General features: G+C 41.8%; 1 protein-coding gene across 1 annotated transcript; it reads right to left on the reverse strand.

Moving 5' to 3' along the window:
- Positions 1-803: 803 nt before the first annotated feature.
- LOC139412956 (zinc finger protein 420-like) lies at positions 804-20,167 on the reverse strand. The gene is made up of 2 exons (XM_071159869.1): positions 19,330-20,167; positions 804-5,952 (listed from the first exon to the last, which is right to left on the reverse strand). Exons 1-2 carry the CDS (start codon positions 19,747-19,749, stop codon positions 3,340-3,342), a joined length of 3,033 nt encoding a protein of 1,010 aa, XP_071015970.1. The 5' UTR covers positions 19,750-20,167; the 3' UTR covers positions 804-3,339.
- Between the last annotated feature and the right edge of the window lie 523 nt (positions 20,168-20,690).

Raw genomic sequence — 20,690 nt, forward strand, 5'->3', positions numbered from 1 at the left:
CTACAGATGTACTACTAAAAAGCTGGGCTTACACAGGCAGCCCAATTCTGGGGTGCGCTCAATATAGAGAGGAAGAGGCAAAGCGAGAGGGATAACTGGGCCCAAAATTTGTGTTCTCCAGCAATGAGTGTCGAATTTTGTTAACACAAAATGTAATGGCTTATTTGATCTAATAACAGTTGAAATGCTTAGGTCCTTGGTTGTTACGAGTGTACTGTTATAAGTAGGACACGTGACATCCAGGCAATTTTTTTTTTTAAACGATCGGCTGTGCCTGTTGTTCACATGCTTATTTTTGTTTACATTTTTTTACCTTTAACTAGGCAAGTCCATTAAGAACAAATTCTTATTTACAATGACTGCCTAGGAACAGTGGGTTAACTGCCTTGTTCAGGGGCAGAATGACAGATTTTTACCTTGTCAGCACAGGGATTCAATCTTGCAACCTTTTGGTTACTAGTCCAATGCTCTAATCACTAGGCTACGCTGCCACCCCATCTGTCCTCTCATTGGCTAGAATGGTCCCCCACCTGATCTTGCCTCCTCCGGAATACCTTCTACTTTTGAAGACATTTATTTTCATTGTTAGAGTGGCCACTTGAGTATCTTGACAATATAACTGATAATCTGTGGTTTAATTAAACAAACAGTACTGTAATGAATGGCTGAAGAACGGTGTGTACAGTTTGGGGAAAACGTGTCATTTAGAACAAACCGTCACACAACGTAGCAACCTTTGAAATAACTGAATGCACCCCAGAATTGGGAAGCCTGTGTAAACACATCCAAAGAGTCTCCCCTACTTATCTTTTATTCAAAATTCTAGTTTGCAATGCAGATTGTATTACATAGTGGGAATAACAATATACAAATAAGAACATGATTAAAAGCAGAAACCTCTTAAATGTGAACCTCTTCCCCATCGAGTGACGTTTAAAAGCCTAACTAATGAAGGTATTGGGTTGCCTGACGACACCCTGAACCTAATCCTGCTGCTCTATTCATCACTACATACATTGGCTTCAGAAAGTATTGATACCACTTGACCACGTTGTATTACAGCCTGAATTCAACAATTTAAAAAAATCACACCCATCTACCCAAAATGACAAAAGTGATAACATGTTTTTAAAAATGTATTGAAAATTAAATCTCTAATTTACATAATTCACACCCCTGAGGCAATGCTTTGTAGAAGCACCTTTGGCAGCGATTCCATCTTTTAGTCGTGTATGTCTGTATCAGCGTGGCACATCTGGGTTTTCTCCCATTCTTCCTTGCAGATTTTCTCAACCTCTTAAATTAGATGGGGAGCGGTGGTGAATAGCAATCTTAGTCTTTCCACAGATTTTCAATGGGATTCAAGTCTGGGCCACTCAAGGACTTTCACAGTCTTGTTCTGAAGCCATTCCAGCGTTGCTTTGGCTGTATGCTTGGGGTCATTGTCCTGTTGAAATGTAAATCTTCGCCCCAGTCTAAGGTCGTTTACACTCTGAAGCAGGAACTCATCAAGGATCTGCCTGTATCTGGCTCCATTCATTGTTCCCGCCATCCTTACCAGTCTCCCAGTCCATGCCACTGAAAAGACGGGTGATGATTTGTGCCTGGTTTTCTCCAGACATAGCGCTTTGCATTCAGGCCAAAGAGTAAAAGTGATCTTATACCACAGAATCATTTGCCTTATTCTTTCAGTCCTTCATACTTTTCTGCAACTCCATGGGTGCTGTCATGTGCCTTTTTCTCAAGGAGTGGCTTCTGTCTGGTCCCTCTCCCGTAAATCCCAGATTGGTGAAGTGCTGTAGAGACTGTCGTCCTTCTGACAGGTTTTTCATCTCAGTCAAGGAACTCTAGTTCTTTCAGAATGGTCATTGGATTCTTGGTCACCTCCCTGACCAAGGTCCTTTTTACCCGGTTGCTCAGTTTAGTCGGACGGCCAGCTCTAGGCAGTCTGGGTAGTTCCGCATTTTTTCACTTTTCCAATGATGGAGACCACTGTGCTCTTGGAAACTTTCAACACTCTAGAAATGGTTTTATACGATATCCTTTCCTGGATATATGCATCATCACAATTCTCTCTGAGATCTATGGACGGTTCCTTGGACTTCAGGGTATAGTTTCTGCTCTGACAACTGTGGGACCTTTAGAAAGAAACACACCTGTCTATATAAAGCCACAGGTGGACTCCAATTAAGTTGTAGTGACATCTCAAGGATGATCGAAGGGAATTGGATCCACATGAACTCAATTTGGAGTGTCATATGAAAGGGGTGTAAATTCTGTATTTCATTTTCTATACATTTGCTAACATTTCAAAAAACATGTTTTCACACTCATTATGGGGTAATGTGTGTAGATGGGTGAGGAAAAAAATATATTTAGAATTCAGGCTGTAACACAACAGACTGTGGCATAAGTCAAGGGGTATGAATACTTTCTGAAGGCGTTGCCATCCTAGAAGTCGTTTGTGCGACTTCAAAATGAGGAGCATTCTACAAAACAAATTAATCAGCGATTAGATAGTCTAACAAATCTTATCCATGCAAAGTATCAAAAGTGATAACATCATCATGGAGGCTGGCGCTGGGCCAACCCATCGATTTCTGGGACCAATCAGAACGGTCAGAATGGTGTTTGTATTCTAGAAATCTAAGGCAAATGCAGACTCATAGTGGAGAAGAAACGTCAGTTGGCTGGATCGATGTAAATGGGTAGTCAGGCAAGGTATTGGGTTTTGTCTGTAGCGTTCAGTGCTGCATCTGATCTGTAGATGCCCACCCTGCCCTAACTCTGGGTCGCTGATACCTCACAGGTGGCAGCCAGCTCGAGAATTTGTTTGACCTCGGCAGCTTAAGAGCACATTTCAGACAAACGTATACACTCGCTGAAGGTTGTAGTTGGGAACCTTTCATAGGCACTATTTTAAAGTAGCCTGTGGCCCACCTGATAATCAAAATATCAACATTAAAGCTGCAGTATGTAACTTCTTAGGCGACCTGACCAAATTCACATAAATGTGTGTTATAGATCTGTAATTCTCATCTTTAATACAATATAGCTGACTGCAAACCACTTATGGGGAAGGCCCATCATTTAACAATGACTGCTTTTGATAGTATACTATGCCTTTTTGAAACAAAATATTAAAACACATTTTAAATAATTGTAAAAAATATACTGCTATGAAAACAGTAATACTCAGACTTGTTGTGTATCAGCAACAGTCTGTCTGTGTCTTTTTTACAGTCTGTGGTGGCAATTCCAGGCCACCTGGAGGCAAAATAACAACTGGTTAGAAATCACATTGGGTGGGTTCCTGCAATGCCAAACACCACTTCTGCATTATAGATCGAGGAAATCTGAGACACCAGAGTAGTGCCTCTTCTCGTGGCGTTTTCTGTCGCCATCTTGGGAGAAGCGTTGCCCACAGATAGAGCATTGGTATGGTTTCTCTCCAGTGTGAACAAGACTGTGTCTCTTCAGTGACTCTTTTCGAAAGAATCGTTTTCCACAGTCTCCGCACTGATGATTTCTCTCTCCAGTATGAACCCTCCTCACGTGTCTCACCATGCCATCTATGCGAGTAAATGTCTTTCCACATTCCAAACAAGGATAGGTTGCTCTTTCTCCAGAGGTATGAGTTAATAAATGTGTTTTGTACGATTTTGTATATGCAAAACTCTTCCCACACTCAGTGCAGTGATATGGTTTCTCTCCAGTGTGTACTCGCATGTGTATTTTAAAGTTGTGAATCTCCTTCCCACATATTGTGCAGAGAAATTTCTCTCTTTTTCTCAAATGTGTTCTCCTGTGTCTTTCAAAAAGTCCCTTGTACAAGAACTGCTTGTTACAGTCAGGACAGTGGAGGATCTCTCTGTGTACTAAAAAGTGTGCTTTCCAGTCAACCAGGTCTGAAAACCTTTCCTCACACTTTGAACAGCTATAACTTTTCTTGTGTGTTAGCTGATGTTTTTCAAGCTGTTCCAATCGGACAAAGCTTTTCACACAGTCAGAGCAGCGGAAATTACGTTCCTCCTTCATGTGTGTTTTTTGGTGTGACTTAACATGATCTAATCGCGCAAAACTTTTGTCACAGTCAGGGCAGTCGTAAGGCTTCTCTCCTGTATGTGTTCGCTGATGTCTTATAAGACAATTCTCTAGTCTGAAGCTCTTACCACAGTCGGAGCAGATGTATGGCTTCTCTACAGTACTGAAACTATCGGTCCAGTTATCAGAAGTACCTTCAGGATCCTCTTCATTCTCCTGCGTTGTTTGGGGTTGTTGCAATTTTTCTGAGTGTTGATTCTTTCGAACTGAACTTTTGTAAGGGGAGTCTTTGCCTGGCTGTGACTGGACCATTCTTTTCCCTGGTGCACTAGCTCGCATTTTACTCTTCTGCCTGCCTCTGCTGGCTGTTCTCTGCTGTGTGTGCACACAGTCTACATTCATTTCAGTTTGATGGTTCAGTGTGACATTATGTTCCTCTTTAATATGTATTTTTTGGTGTAATTTAAGATTATCTAATCGAGCAAAACTTTTCTCACAATCAGGGCAGTGGTGAGGCTTCACTCCTGTATGTATTTCTTGGTGTAATTTAAGTTTATCTAATCTAGCGAAAGTTCTGTCACAAACAGGGCAGTGGTGAGGTTTCTCTCCCGTATGTGTTCGCTGGTGTCTTATAAGATCCCTCACTTTTCTAAAGTTCTTACCGCAGTCAAAGCAGTAGTGTGGCTTCTCTCCTCCAGGACTGAAACCCTCGATCCAATCATCAGAGTCATCAGTATCTACAGGCTCCTCTTCCTTCTCCTGTACTGTTTTGCTATGTGTTGGTGTTCTCTTTCCTGGAGCTCTAGCTCGTACTTTACTCTGCTGCATTTTACTCTCTCTGACTTTGCTGAATGTTCTCTGCCGTGTGAGCACCCAGTCTACATTGGATGCACTGCTGGTAGCTTTGAAGGTATTCTCCAGCTGGTGTTTTTCAAGCTTCTCCAATAGGACAAAACTTTTCACACAGTCAAAAGAGTGACAAATATGTTTGTCTTTTACATGTTTTTTTTGGTGTGACTTAAGCTTATCTAAACGAGCAAAACCTCTGTTGCAATCAGGGCAGTGGTGAGACTTCACTCCTATGTGTATTTCTTTGTGGATCTTTAGCTTATCTAATCGAGCAAAACTTCTGCCGCAATCAGGGCAGTGGTGAGGCTTCTCTCCAGTATGTGTTTGCTGGTGTAATTTAAGCTTATCTAATCGAGCAAAACTTCTGCCGCAATCAGGGCAGTGGTGAGGCTTCTCTCCAGTATGTGTTCGTCGGTGTCTTATAAGATCCCTCACTTTTTGAAAGCTCCTACTGCAGTAGGCGCAGTAGTGTGGCTTTTCTCCTCCAGGACTGAAGCCATCCGTGTCATCAGTATCTAGGGGCTCCTCTTCCTTCTCCTGTGTTGTTTGGGGTTGTTGTAGCCTTTCTGAGTTTTGATTCTTCTTCTCTGATTGGCACTGGACATTGGATGGGAATTGATGCTTTCTATATGAAAGCACACAGCCTTCATTTTCTCTTCTGCTGGCAGCTTTGAAGTTATTCTCCGGCAGGTACTGTTGCTTTTCCACAATTTCAGTTTGATGAATGCGTGTGACAGCTTTATCCAGTGTGAGTTCTGGGTCCATTTGTAATTGATTGGACAATCTTCTGTCATGTAAGCCTGCGACTAGTCGGTCTCTTATCTCACTGAGCAGAGCTCCATAACCGCAATGTTCTGACAAACAATGAAGTGCAGAGATAAAATCATCAGCTGTCTCTCCTGCTTCCTGTTGTCTTTGGTTGAATTTTGTTCGTTCTAATATTACATTCCTCCTAACTGCCAAATGTCCATCTTGCTGCTCATTATTAGAACTGTGGAAGTGTTCCCGCTCGATCAGGTTGTCATCTTGCAGCTCTTCTGAGGTGTCCATCTCCTCTGCCTGGAAATACATTTAAAATAGCATAATTACTAATAGGCCTATCGTCTCTGTTCTCTAAAACTTCATTTTGTAATAGATAATGGTCTACTTTTCGATACAGTTAAAGTCCAAATTAGAATAGAGAGCATTCAATAATTAGCTAAACAAATAACTTGGGTCTATACATTTTTACAGTAGTAGCTAGTTCTAATCATTTGAAATACTCACTGCCATATATATTTATCACTGAGGGAGGCCTTCTCTTGCAAGAACAAAAGCAGTACCTGCTGCGTGCCAACCCGGTAGTGACAAACCTATCGTTTCTACTCGTAGAATCGCAATACTTGTCAGTGGCCAACAACTTGACTTTAACCCAATCAGACAGCATGAACCCCCACTTGGGGGACCAACAGGAGGGGAAGGAAAATAGGAAATTGTCTCCGTACATCCACGGATGAGCCAGTCACACTTCAAGTGCAATGTATGCTATGGGATGGTAGCTAGCTAAGTGCACAGACACCACTGAATACTTACTGGTTATTACATTACACATCAAATCTCCTATTCGTGGTCAGTATCTGAAGCCCAGAGCAGACTTGTTTAGAAAGAACAGTGTGTTTGAAATAGAGTCATCATCATCTGACTCTCTGATGCAGCAGTCCAGTAGGTGCTGAGTAGAATGAGCTGCTTATCAACTAGCTAGCCAACTTTACATACTATAGAAAACCAAAGCCTTTGTTGACACGAGAGTTCACAGAGCAGCCTGTTTATTACAAACAAAACAGCGAAAGCCCGGTCTTCGTGGGAAAGGCGCATCATTAAAAACATTGGTAAACAACTGGTTGCAATTCAGAGCCAACCTGGATACTAAAGGAGATCCTGAAGGAAATCTACAAGTATCAACAGCTTTATGCTATGGAGGAACAACATACTCCATCGTAGAAAGATCCAGCTACCTCACAAACTCTGCCCAGAAGGTCAGCATCCTGGAGTTGCCTCTTCACTGTTGACGTTGAGATGGGTGTTTTGCGGGTACTACTTAATGAAGCTGCCAGTTGAGGACTTGTGAGGCGTCTGTCTCAAACTAGACACTAATGTACTTGTCCTCTTGCTCAGTTGTGCACCATGGCCTCCCACTCCTTTTTCTATTCTGGTTAGAGCCAGTTTGCGCTGTTCTGCGAAGGGAGTAGTACACAGCGTTGTATGAGATCTTCAGTTCCTTGGGAATTTCTCACATGGAATAACCTTCATTTCTCAGAACAAGACTGACGAGTTTCAGAAGAAAGTTTTGTTTCTAGCCATTTTGAGCCTGTAATCGAACCCAGAAATGCTGATGCTCCAGATACTCAACTAGTCTAAAGAAGGCCAGCTGTATTGCTTCTTTAATCAGAACAACAGTTTTCAGCTGTGCTAATATTATTGCAAAAGGATTTTCGAATTATCAATTAGCCTTTTAAAATTCTAAACTTGGATTAGCTAACAAAACATGCCATTGGAACACAGGAGTGATGGTTGCTGATAATGGGCCTCTGTACACCTATGTCAATATTCCATTTAAGAAATCTGCAGTTTCCAGCTAAAATAGTCATTTACAACATTAACTATGTCTACACTGTATTTGACAAAGTAAGACTGCATTTTATTTATAAATTCCTGGATTTTTTCAATTTCGGTAATTTTCTTATAAAATGGGTAAAAGTAACGTATAGCAACCCCAGGTGTAAAATAGTAAATAACGGCTACTTCTCAGAGAGTTTTGAATTGTCAAGAGGAGTTAAATAAGGGTGTCCGCTGTCATCATATCTATTCGCTATGGCCATCGAAATGCTAGCTATTAAAATGTAATTACTCCTTGTCTGTGTCACACAATCCCTTCTTATGAACTCATATTGTTAATCAGACATAATAAAAGAGTATAAGTTTACTTAGTTACAGTTCCATTTAAAATGATTTGTTCAGTCATTTAATCATAATTTTCCCAACAGGCAGGCAAAACCCAGAGGACAAACCACCCCCCCCCCCAAAAATGTCAGCCTACCACTGTTTCTAATGGCTGTCATGTTAATTATGAGGCGAAATCCTCCCATATTGCAGTTCCCAGGGCTTCCACTAGATGTCAACAGTCTTTAGAAAGAGTTTCAGGCTTGTTTTTGGAAAAATTAGCTAGACAGTGGGGCAAAAAAGTATTTAGTCAGCCACAAATTGTGCAAGTTCTCCCACTTAAAAAAGAGATGCCTGGAATGTATCACAGGTACACTTCAACTATGACAGACAAAATGAGAAAAAAAATCCAGAAAATCACATTGTAGGATTTTTTATGAATTCATTTGCAAATTATGGTGGAAAATAAGTATTTGGTAAATAACAAAAGTTTATCTCAATACTTTGTAATATACCCTTTGTAGGCAATGACAGAGGTCAAATGTTTTCTGTAAGTCTTCACAAGGTTTTCACACACTGTTGCTGGTATTTTTGCCCATTTCTCCATGCAGATCTCCAGTGATGTTTTGGGGCTGTTGCTGGGCAACACGGACTTTCAACTCCCTCCAAAGATTTTCTATGGGGTTGAGATCTGGAGCCTGGCTAGGCCACTCCAGGACCTTGAAATGCTTCTTACGAAGCCACTCCTTCGTTGCCCGGGCGGTGTGTTTGGGATTGTTGTCATGCTGAAAGAACCAGCCACATTTCATCTTCAATGCCCTTGCTGATGGTAGGCTTTGTTACTTTGGTCCCAGCTCTCTGCAGGTCATTCACTAGGTCCCACCGTGTGGTTCTGGGATTTTTGCTCACCGTTCTTGTGATCATTTTGACCCCACAGGGTGAGATCTTGCGTGGAGCCCCAGATCCAGGGAGGGAGAGGGAGATTATCAGTGGTCTTGTATGTCTTCCATTTTCTAATAATTGCTCCCACAGTTGATTTCTTCAAACCAAGCTGCTTACCTATTGCAGATTCAGTCTTCCCAGCCTGGTGCAGGTCTACAATTTTGTTTCTGGTGTCCTTTGACAGCTCTTTGGTCTTGGCCATAGTGGAGTTTGGAGTGTGACTGTTTGAGATTGTGGACAGGTGTATTTTATACTGATAACAAGTTCAAACAGGTGACATTAATACAGGTAACGAGTGGAGGACAGAGGAGCCTCTTAAAGAAGAAGTTACAGGTCTGTGAGAGCCAGAAATCTTGCTTGTTTGTAGGTGACCAAATACTTATTTTCCACCATAATTTGCAAATAAATTCATTAAAAAGTCCTACAATGTGATTTTCTGGATTTTTCTTTTCATTTTTTCTGTCATAGTTGAAGTGTACCTATGATGAAAATTACAGCTCTCTCATCTTTTTAAGTGGGAGAACTTGCACAATTGGTGGCTGACTAAATACTTTCATTGCCCCACTGTATGGTGAGTAGAGATAGGTGGGATGGGCTGAGGGAAGCTGAAGGTTGGGTTGTGGAATTGGAGACGAGTGGGATTGGAGTTGCTGGGCAAATGGTGGTCACCCCAGAAACTGACTGGTCTTCTGATCCACGCCCCTAATTTTTTTCCCCTGGTATCTGTGACTAACAGATGCATACCTATATTACCAGTCATGCCAAATCCATAGATTAGGGCCCAATTAATTTATTTCAATTGACTGACTAACTCAGTAAAATATTTGAAATTGGTGCATGTTGCGTTTATATATTTTTGTTCAGTATATATAAACAAGTGCATAGTGTTTCTGGGCCCACCCATTGGATATAAGACACTAGAACCATTACAATTATAAAAATTGGAGTAATGTTCTTTTTCAGCAGGGTTTACATGATTCAGCTTAGCCCAGTTGGCAAACCACAGCTGGCAGAGCGCACCAAAGCGGATTAGGGTCTCATGGCATTCTGTACCCAGTCAACACTCTGGGCTCAGGCATATTTCGTTTGAGACTCAGGGGACTCTGCATGGACTCACTCTTCCCGAGTCCGGCAGAATCATATTACTCAGTGCTCCGTCTAATGGTACTCGGGGAGAGTCCACTTCAACAAATCCGGCCCGATTAATAGGCCTAGGTCTTTTATTTCAATATCCTACTTCAATCCACCAGGATTTACAAAACCCTATTTTTAGCGCATTTATTTCCATTAATAAATAAATTGCACCGGAATTTTACCCTGAAAATATGACTTTTATACTTTCCCGTAAAGCTTTTAAGCAAATAACACATGCAGTAATTGTATTTTAGTAGACAAGTAAGGAGATAGGCATATCAGTACCAGCTAAAACTTGGATTGGAATCACTGCACGCAGGTAGCCTGCATTGTTCAAGTGTCAACATTCCATATGGCTGTTGGGACAGAGCGCCTGGTAGGCTACACAACAGAGCTAGAAAACAACAGTTTTAGAAATTTACACACAAACATCTTCAAAAAGACTTGACTGCTAATAAGTGGTAGCCCGTGCTCTCCTGCATTCTTGTTTTACTTTTGTAAGTAAAGTGGCGGTTTGTTGGGGAGAAGAACATCAATAAAATATTGGCTAGCTAGAGTTAGCTAACTTAACTGGCTAATGACATTTTTACCTGTTGTTGCCATTGCTTGTAGCTTGTTAACATTGACACATGTTTAGTTAATGACAGTAAATGTGTATGTTCTCTGTGTGTGTGTGAGAGAGAGGATCACAATAACTTTAGAAAACATTGTCAAAGTTGTCATGCTAGCTGTGTGTATGCATGTGTGTTTTCTGTGTGAGAGAGATAAAAATTCTTTCACCTTTATTTAACCAGGTAGGCAAGTTGAGAACAAGTGCTCATTTACAATTGCGACATCGGCCAAGATGAAGCAAAGCAGTTCGACACATACAGAGTTTCACATGGAGTAAAACAAACATACAGTCAATAATACAGTCGAAAAATAAGTATATATACAATATGAGCAAATGAGGGGAGATAAGGGAGGTAAAGGCAAAAAAAGGCCATGGTGGCGAAGTAAATACAATATAGCAAGTAAAACACTGGAATGGTAGATTTGCAGTGGAAGACTGTGCAAAGTAGAGATATAAATAATGGGGTGCAAAGGAGCAAAATAAATAAATACACTAGGGGAAGGGGTAGTTGTTTGGGCTAAATTATAGATGGGCTATGTACAGGTGCAGTAATCTGTGAGCTGCTCTGACAGCTGGTGCTTAAAGCTAGTGAGGGAGATAAGTGTTTCCAGTTTCAGAGATTGTGTAGTTTGTTCCAGTCATTGGCAGCAGAGAACTGGAAGGAGAGGCGGCCAAAGGCAGAATTGGCTTTAGGGGTGACCAGAGAGATATACCTGCTGGAACGCGTACTACAGGTGGGTGCTGCTATGGTGACCAGCGAGCTGAGATAAGGGGGGACTTTACCTAGCAGGATCGTGTAGATGACCTGGAGCCAGTGGGTTTGGCGACGAGTATGAAGCAAGGGCCAGCCAACGAGAGCGTACAGGTCGCAATGGTGGGTAGTATATGGGGCTTTGGTGACAAAACGGATGGCACTGTGATAGACTGCATCCAATTTATTGAGTAGGGTATAGGAGGCTATTTTGTAAATGACATCGCCGAAGTCGAGGATCGATATGATGGTCAGTTTTACGAGGGTATGCTTGGTAGCGTGAGTGAAGGATGCTTTGTTGCGAAATAGGAAGCCAATTCTAGATTTAACTTTGGATTGGAGATGTTTGATGTGAGTCTGGAAGGTGCAGGGGGGGTGCAGTGCTGTTGACCGGGGTAGGGGTAGCCAGGTGGAAAGCATGGCCAGCCGTAGAAAAACGCTTATTGAAATTCTCAATTATAGTGAATTTATCAGCGGTGACAGAGTTTCCTATCCTCAGTGCAGTGGGCAGCTGGGAGGAGGTGCTCTTATTCTCCATGGACTTTACAGTGTCCCAGAACTTTGAGGTTTTGTTGCAGGAAGCAAATTTCTGCTTGAAGAAGCTAGCCTTGGCTTTTCTAACTGCATGTGTATATTGGTTTCTAACTTCCCTGAAAAGTTGCATATCACGGAGGCTGTTCGATGCGAATGCAGAATGCCGCAGGATGTTTTTGTGCTGGTTAAGAGCAGTCAGGTCTGGTCTAGAGATGATCACAATAACTTATAGAAAATATTGTCATCATGTCAACATTGTGTCATGCTAGCTGTGTGTGTGTGTGTGTGTGTGTGTGTGTGTGTGTGTGAGAGAGAGAGATGGTTGATTAATATACATAAGAAACATTGATTGTGTGACAGTGAGCTCGCCTAGTTCTTGAAATGTGTACCCCCCAATATGGATGTTAAGTGTTTCTTCATTCATCAGAGATCCTTGTGTATTTTGTATTTGACAATACAATAAGCCTATCCCTGCTCCCCCTCAACACTCATTCTTATGTTACCTCAAATGCCCTTAGCAATTCTTGATTCTCTGTTTTTGCAGGAGTCTGCTAACTTGGATAAAAGAATGGAGGAAAGAACCATGGGAAGGAGAAGAGAATTTATCAAGCCTGCTGACTAAGAAATGTAGATATGTTTTGCTCTCACTCTCGGTCTGCCTGACTGCCAGATTGCTGAGGGGCAACATAATCCATGTACATGCTAGGCTAAGTCTAACTTAGTGAATACCTTAGGTAATAGTTCATCATGATTCATCTCAGTCTTTACAATTCCTGAAACATGTCAATGACCTGATGCATGGCCTCTCCAACAGTGCTTGGCCACCCACTCGGTTACCAGTGACTTTTCAGCCACATCCCAGCAAGAGGAGAGAACAGAACCACCCCTCTATTTGATACTCAGACCTTCAATTACGAATGATTCCTACTAACCAGCTTGGTAAGAGCTAGGTTTGTACTAGCCAGAGTTGTGGACTCTAGTGACATGACTTGAGACTCGACTTGATATAAAATCACTCCAGACTTGACTTGGAGCCTCAAGACCTGGGACTTTGACTTGAAATTATCTGGCCAGGTTTTGTAACAAATTTTGTGGCAGAGTCTCAGTGGATTACCCTAGCAACAAAATGTGCAACAGATTGGCTATTGAAACACACTCGGTCCTCTGATTGGACCAGCAAACCCAGCACAGGTCCGGTGAGCTAGCGAACAGATTGCTGACTTGCTGTACAGCTATTGGATTGGGTGCAGTGCAAACGTCAATTTGTAGGAAGAGAGAATTGCCATAACAAATAAATATGCAGCTCCAAAAATGGTTCGGTGATCAAGAATATTAACCGTTTACTTTGCAAGCAATGGGGCAACAGTTAGGCCTACTAGCATGGTATATCAAAATTCCTTGAAATGTATTATTTACTTATGAAGCTTGCATTTATATTTTTTGTTAAAGCTGCAATATGTAACTTTTTGGTCGACCCAACCAAATTCACATAGAAATGTGAGTTATAGACCCGTCACTCTCATTCAAAGCAAGTCTCAGAAGAGGTAGATATGTTCTATGTGCACCATTTCCATGCTTCCGTTGTGAACCCCACCTGTTTTGTTATAATATATATACATACACACACACACACACACACACAGTACCAGTAGAAAGTTTGGACACACCTACTCATTCAGGGGTTTTTCTTTATAGGAATGTATTTATTACAATTGAATTAAATGCATAAAAGCCTTATAGGTATTTAGGGAACATGATACATTGCATCAGAAAGACAACCATGTTGTTACTATCTTACATATATTTTTAAAGTGAGAAACTGTTAGGTTTCAGGTGTCACATGCACTTATTTAAGTATTTTTTAAAACTTCATAATTTGCAGTGTACAAGATCCAAAAATTGGGTATCACACAACATAATATTTAAACTGGACTGACCCTCAGTAACAGTTGTGCAAACCATGCCCCCAAATATTATAATGAGCCCCCGCCTCTAGCTGGGCTTGGTGTGGGCCAAGGCGTCAGCATGCTTCAGTTCGACTGGCACCTAGCCGGACTCGGTTAGTCGAACTGAACCAGTGTGCTTGCATACTCCCATAAAATACCTTTGCTTGAAAAACAAGAAAAAAGCAGCAATAGTACTGTTTGTCCATTTTGAGAGACCTCAAAATAGTCCAAATTAATCTAAGATAACTCAAAAAAATCTGTCACTAATTTTGACATTTTTGCCAAAGAGACCTTAGTTGCGCAATTTTACACTTAAGATGTTTGGCCAGTTTTATTTTGCAGTATTCAGCCCGGCCATTTACAGGGGGATTTCATCAAAAACTGCATGATTAAAGTGTGACGAAGTTTGCCCAGAAAAAAGGCAACTCTTTTTAAATGTGAGTCTGAGCAGAAACACCATTGCCGAGAGAGTAGACCAGTTGTCCATCAATCTAAAAGAGCAGCTTGTGAAAAAGGGAAAAGATTTTATTGCATATTCCTTGGCTGTGGATGAGAGCACCGACATTTCTGACATTGCCCAGTTGTCAATTTTCATCCGCGGAGTGGACTCCAACCTAAGCGTGACAGAGGAGTTTTTGGCTTTACGTCCTATGCATGGCACAACTACGGGGCATGATTTGTATGAAGAGGTGTCAAGATGTGTAAATGAGATGGAGCTGCCTTGGGAAAAACTCGTGGGTTTGACAACCGACGGAGCACCTGCGATGTGTGGACACAGGAGCGGACTGGTGGCGAAGATACGGGAAAAGATGCAAGAGGAAAACGCGACAGGTGAGCTGACAGCTTATCATTGTATCATACACCAGGAAGCGTTGTGCGGTAAAGCCTTGAAAATGGAGCAACCGCCAGTTCAAGGCATTTCTGACGGAGTTAGAAACGGAGCATGGTGATTTGCCTTATCACACAGAGGTGCGATGGCTAAGCCAGGGAAAGGTGCTTCAAAGATGTTTCGAGCTTCGTGAGGAGATTTGTCTGTTCTTGGACAGCAAAGGGAAAGACACAACACAACTCCGAGACGAAATGTTTCTGTGTGAAATGGCTTTTCTGTGTGACATTACGAGTCATCTGAATGCAATAAACTTGCAGCTGCAGGGTCGGGATCGTGTCATCTCTGATATGTACAGTACAGTGAAGGCATTTAAAACCAAACTGACTCTGTGGGAGACGCAGATGCGGAAAGAAAATTTGAGCCACTTTCCCAGCTGCCAGACCATGAAAGAGAAGCTCTCTACCAGTGCGTTCCCGAGCACACAGTTGGCTGATAAAATAGGTATGCTTGCCGCTGACTTTCGACGCCGATTTGCTGACTTTGAAGCACAAAAAAGCAGGTTGGAACTGCTCGGTAACCCATTTGCTGTTGACGTGGAAAGCTCACCACCAAACCTCCAAATGGAGTTGATTGACCTCCAATGCAATGATGCACTGAGGGCAAAATATGCGGCAGTGGGTGCTGCGGAGTTCGCCCGTTTCCTCCCCGGCACAATGCCCCAGCTGCGCATCCAGGCTGCTCAAACGTTGTCTATGTTTGGCAGCACATACCTGTGTGAACAACTTTTTTCTTTGATGAACCTGAACAAAACATCACACAGAAGTCGACTTACTGCTGAACACCTCCACTCAATTCTGAGGATTTCTTCAGCTCAGAGCCTTACCCCGAACATTGATGAACTTGTGGAAAAGATGGGACACCACCAAGTATCACCCTCAACCTCAAACAAGTGAACATTACTGTGCAATCACATATTTAGAGTTTTTACTCAGTTCAAGTTTAAAAGTTAAAATTTAATATTTGTTTTCACTGTCTCTCGTTGAATGACAAAGACTTTATTTATGAATCACTACAGTTGATCAATCCCAGACAAAAGGGCGTCGACGTCGGCTCCGAACTTCAGCTTGCCTCTAGAAAAACATTTGTGTGGCCCAGACAAAAAAAACCTCACTGAAGTCCAAAACTAACAAAAACATCACAAAATAATACAGACTCCACCGATCTGTATCGTCCAGGAAGCATGCGGACGCCTTTAGCCCATGCTGGGTTTGGTGTGGGCCAGCCCCTTTTGGCAGTGGAGCGGGACGGCCCGCACCAAGCCCAACTCGGCCCACGTCGGGCTGTTGTGGGATTAGTGTGGGCTAGTCAGAGTTGGGCTTGTTGTGGGCTAGCCTGTGTCGTGTGGGCTTTGTGTGGGCTAGCCAGTGCCCACCGAATGGGGTCATGTTTGCTGGGAAGTGCATATACAGTGCATTCAGAAAGTATTCAGACCCTTAGACTTTTCCCACATTACAGCCTTATTCAATCTACACACAATAGCCCACACAAAGCGAAAAACAGATTTTTAGAAATGTTTGCAAATGTATTAAATAAAACAGTATTCAGACCCTTTGCTATGAGACTCAAAATTGAGCTCAGGTGCATCTTGTTTCCAATGGTCCCCCTTGAGGTGTTTCTACAACTTGGAGACCACCTGGGGTAAATTCAATTGATTGGACATGAATTGGAAAGACACACACCTGTCTATATAAGGTCCCACAGTTGACAGTGCATGTCAGGGCAAAAACCAAACCATGAGGTTGAAGGAATTGTACGTTGAGCTCCGAGACAGGATTTTGCTGAGGCACAGATCGGGAGAAGGGTACCAAAAAAATGTATGCAGGATTGAAGGTCCCCAAGAACACAGTGGCCTCCATCACTCTTAAATGGAAGATGTTCGGAACCACCAAGACTCTTCCTAGAGCTGGCTGGGCAATCGTGGGGTAGAAGGGCCTTGGTCAGGGAGGTGGCCAAGAACCCGATTGTCACTCTGACGGAGCTTCAGAGTTCCTCTGTGGAGATGAGAGAACCTTCCAGATGGACAAGCCAAGTATGCCAAGCTTTTAGCGTCATACCCAAGAAGACTCGAGGCTGTAAATCGCTCCCAAAGGCGCAACAAAGTACTGAGTAAAGGGTCTGAATATTTATGTAAATGTGATATCAGTTAATAAAAATGAACTGTTTTTGCTTTGTCATTATGGGGTATTGTGTGTAGATTGATGAGGGGAAAAAATGATTTAATCCATTTTAGAATAAGGCTGTGACGTAAGAAAATGTGGAGAAAGGTAAGGGGTATGAATACTTTCCGAATGCACTGTATGTACCTCTGAGCTTGTTAGAAAGATTCCATTTGGTTTCTCAAGGGGAAGCTGTGCAGTCTTGCTCTCTACCTGTGTCCGTTCAGATTGTATCAATCTTAACCTGCCTGAGGCTATTTCTTTTGGGAAATTGCCTGTGTATATTTGATAAATCTACTTGTATATTTTGTATGATATGGCGCTTTCACCTGTAAATAAATGTTCCCAGCCTGGTGCAGGTCTACAATTTTGTTTCTGGTGTCCTTTGACAGCTCTTTGGTCTTGGCCATAGTGGAGTTTGGAATGTGACTGAGGTTGTGGACAGGTGTCTTTTATACTGATAACAAGTTCAAACAGGTGCCATTAATACAGGTAACGAGTGAAGGACAGAGGAGCCTCTTAAAGAAGAAGTTACAGGTCTGTGAGAGCCAGACATTTAGCTTGTTTGTAGGTGACCAAATACTTATTTTCCACCATAATTAGCAAATAAATTCATTAAAAATCCTACAATGTGATTTTCTGGATTTTTTTTTCTCATTTTGTCTGTCATAGTAGAAGTGTACCTATGGTGAAAATTACAGGCCTCTCATCTTTTTAAGTGGGAGAACTTGCACAATTGGTGGCTGACTAAATACTTTTTTGCCCCACTGTATACCTGCTGGAGCGCGTGCTACGGGTGGGTGCTGTTATGGTGACCAGTGAGCTGAAATAAGGCGGGGCTTAACCTAGCAAATACTTGTTTCTTGTTACATTGTACAATCTTCAATGTTATGTCATAATTACATAAGATTCTTGCAAATTAGTTCGCAATGAGCCAGGCTGCCCAAACTGTTGCATATACCCTGACTCTGCATGCAATGAACGCAAGAGAAGTGACACAATTTCACCTGGTTAATATTGCTTGCTAACCTGGATTTCTTTTAGCTAAATGTGCAGGTTTAAAAATATATACTTCTGTGTATTGATTTTAAGAAAGGCATTGATGTTTATGGTTAGGTACAGTAGTGCAACGATTGTGCTTTTTTCGCAAATGCGCTTTTGCTAAATCATCCCCCAGCGTTGTATCGATTATATGCAGGACACGCTAGATAAACTAGCAATATCATCAACCATGTGCAGTTAACTAGTGATTATGATTGATTGATTGTTTTTATAAGATAAGTTTAATGCTAGCTAGCAACTTACCTTGGCTTCTACTGCATTCGCGTAACAGGCAGGCTCCTCGTGGAGTGCAATGAGTGGCAGGTGGTTAGAGCGTTGGACTAGTTAACCGTAAGGTTGCAAGATTGAATCCCTGAGCTGACAAGGTAAAAATCTGTAGTTCTGCCCCTGAACAAGGCAGTTAACCCACCGTCCCTAGGCCGTCATTGAAAATAAGAATGTGTCTGACTTGCCTAGTTAAATAAAGGTGTAAGAAAATCAAAAAAACTTATTTTTTTTTATCATAAATCGGCGTCCAAAAATACAGATTTCCGATTGTTATGAAAACTTGAAATCGGCCCTAATTAATCGGCCATTCCGATTAATCGGTCGACCTCTAGTCTGCGTAGAGGTAAATCAGAGACGCACCAGCAGCGAGAGGGACATCATTGATGAATACAGAAAAGAGAGTCGGCCCGAGAATTGAACCCTGTGGCACCCCCATAGAGACTGCCAGAGATCCGGACAACAGGCTTGATTTGACACACTGAACTCTATCAGAGAAGTAGTTGGTGAACCAGGTGAGGCAATCATTTGAGAAACCAAGGCTGTTGAATCTACCAATAAGAATGTGGTGATTGACAGAGTCGAAAGCCTTGGCCAGGTCAATGAATACGGCTGCACAGTAATGTCTCTTATCAATGGCGGTTATGATATCGTTTAGGACCTTGAGCGTGGCTGAGGTGCACCCATGACCAGCTCTGGAACCAGATTGCATAGCGGAGAAGGTACGGTGGGATTCGAAATGGTTGGTAATCTGTTTGTTAACTTGGCTTTCTAAGACCTTGGAAGGCAGGGTAGGATATATATTAGTCTGTAGCAGAATTATGAAACAATTACTGTATGCAGATATGCAAAAAAAAAAAAAAAAAAAAAAAACAATTTATTGATCTATTTTAAATGTAAGAATATGTTGCAGAATTAAACTTTCATTGGTGCCTATGGAAACAAATATAAATATAATGAACAATCCAACTTTCACTATCCAACTTACTCCACTGAAATACTTTTTACAGTATGTAATAAACTGTAGTCAAGTGGTCATTACCAGGTTGATGGTCTATGACCAGTACATAATATAGTGGCCAGAATTATGACCAACTGGTCATATGGTGGTCAGTAAAAAGGCGTAACAAAAACAAAACACATCTGTTTGTCAAAACCAGGTTTTGCCCACTGGGTAGTGATCTGGGTTAGAGAAGGTTAATTGACAGTAGAAGTAGTATCTTTACCTGTGGATAGTCTGACTTCGTCTCCTTGTGTTTAATGAAGCCAGACAGCCAGGACAGCGTGGTGAGTATTTGTGTTTGTATTCCTGATGCTGCATCCCCACTCTTCCCCTTAATTTTCCTCCTCAGTCTGACATATCGGTCTCTCAATTTCTTCCATTTCGTCCTGCAAATCTGTTCTTCTACTCTCAGAGTTTGGGCTATCTCCTTCCAGCTGTTGCTGGTTATTGTGAAGTCTTTATAGTCTTTCAATGAGGTGTTGTACAAATTGTTGTACCTTCTGACCTCTTCAATGAGCTTTTCCTCGAAACTTGCGTCGTCTTGCATCTTGCTTGTCTTAGCGTCATCAGTATAATGGGGCTCATCTTCATCTTGGTTCTCCTGCATTGTTTGGTTCAGTCCTTCCTTCTCAAGTTCCGCCATTTTCTCTGATGTGTTATATATCCGAACAGAAGGGGTGTGGGTAAAACCAGAGGCTGCAAACCAACGAAGTCTGGTGTGCTATTCTATAAACAACATTTTTGTCTGCTTCTGCAGGTAGCAATTGAAGCTTTTGGTTAGATTTGATTCAAAGAAAATAAAAATCCCATCATCTCACACGAGCCAAGGCTTGTTGTTGCTACTGCATATCTATTCTACTTTCTACGGTATGCTATTCCTCTCTCCACACCAGGCGCAGTGTGGTCAGGTTTAGAAAGAACAAGACAAACACAGCAACATAAACTACCGATTGATAACGACTCTAGCTGACTATTTTCTGCAATCATTGGCACTTTAGAGTTGGCATTTTACTTATCCGATATGCAAATCACATGCACGGCGAAATGTCGTAAAATGCAGGCAGACGTTTCACTTTACTTCTCAATGCCGAGTATGGAAAGTCCAAAGGGCCAATAAGTGGGTCATCACTAGTTACCACAGCCACAAAGTAGAAATGTCTAAACCCTGCCTATTTAAAACGTTTATATTTTTTAAATCTGATTTTAAACCTAACCTTAAAAAATGTTTTAAAAAATTTGATATAATTTTTTTACTCGACACTTCTGACTTTGTGGCTGTGGTAATTAGTGGCAACCCCAAAAGGTGTGGAGAAAAGACAACTGGGGAGAACGACCCCAGTGGGTAAACCTGATTGAAAAGACGTATTTTTATGAAGTTTTATTCTGGTCGCAAACTGGTTGAAAAGTACGTTTTTTTTACGACCACCAGTTGGTGATAATAGTGACCTATCTTACCAGCTGGTCATATTTCTGACCACTATATTATGTGCTATATTGTGCAGCCTACTGGTCATAGTTAAGACCTCATCATAACCTGGTAATGACCACCTGACTACAGCTGATTATCAGCATTCTTAGAAAAAA

This window comes from Oncorhynchus clarkii, chromosome 7 (assembly GCF_045791955.1).
Source record: "Oncorhynchus clarkii lewisi isolate Uvic-CL-2024 chromosome 7, UVic_Ocla_1.0, whole genome shotgun sequence".
NCBI lineage: Eukaryota > Metazoa > Chordata > Actinopteri > Salmoniformes > Salmonidae > Oncorhynchus > Oncorhynchus clarkii.

Bases quoted from the DNA above. Each gene is read 5' to 3' on its own strand.
- LOC139412956 (XM_071159869.1), bottom strand. From the start codon at position 19,749: ATGGCGGAACTTGAGAAGGAAGGACTGAACCAAACAATGCAGGAGAAC. The intron at 5,953-19,329 runs GTAAAGATACTA...ATGTATTTCCAG, and splicing joins CGAAGTCAGACTATCCACAG to GCAGAGGAGATGGACACCTC.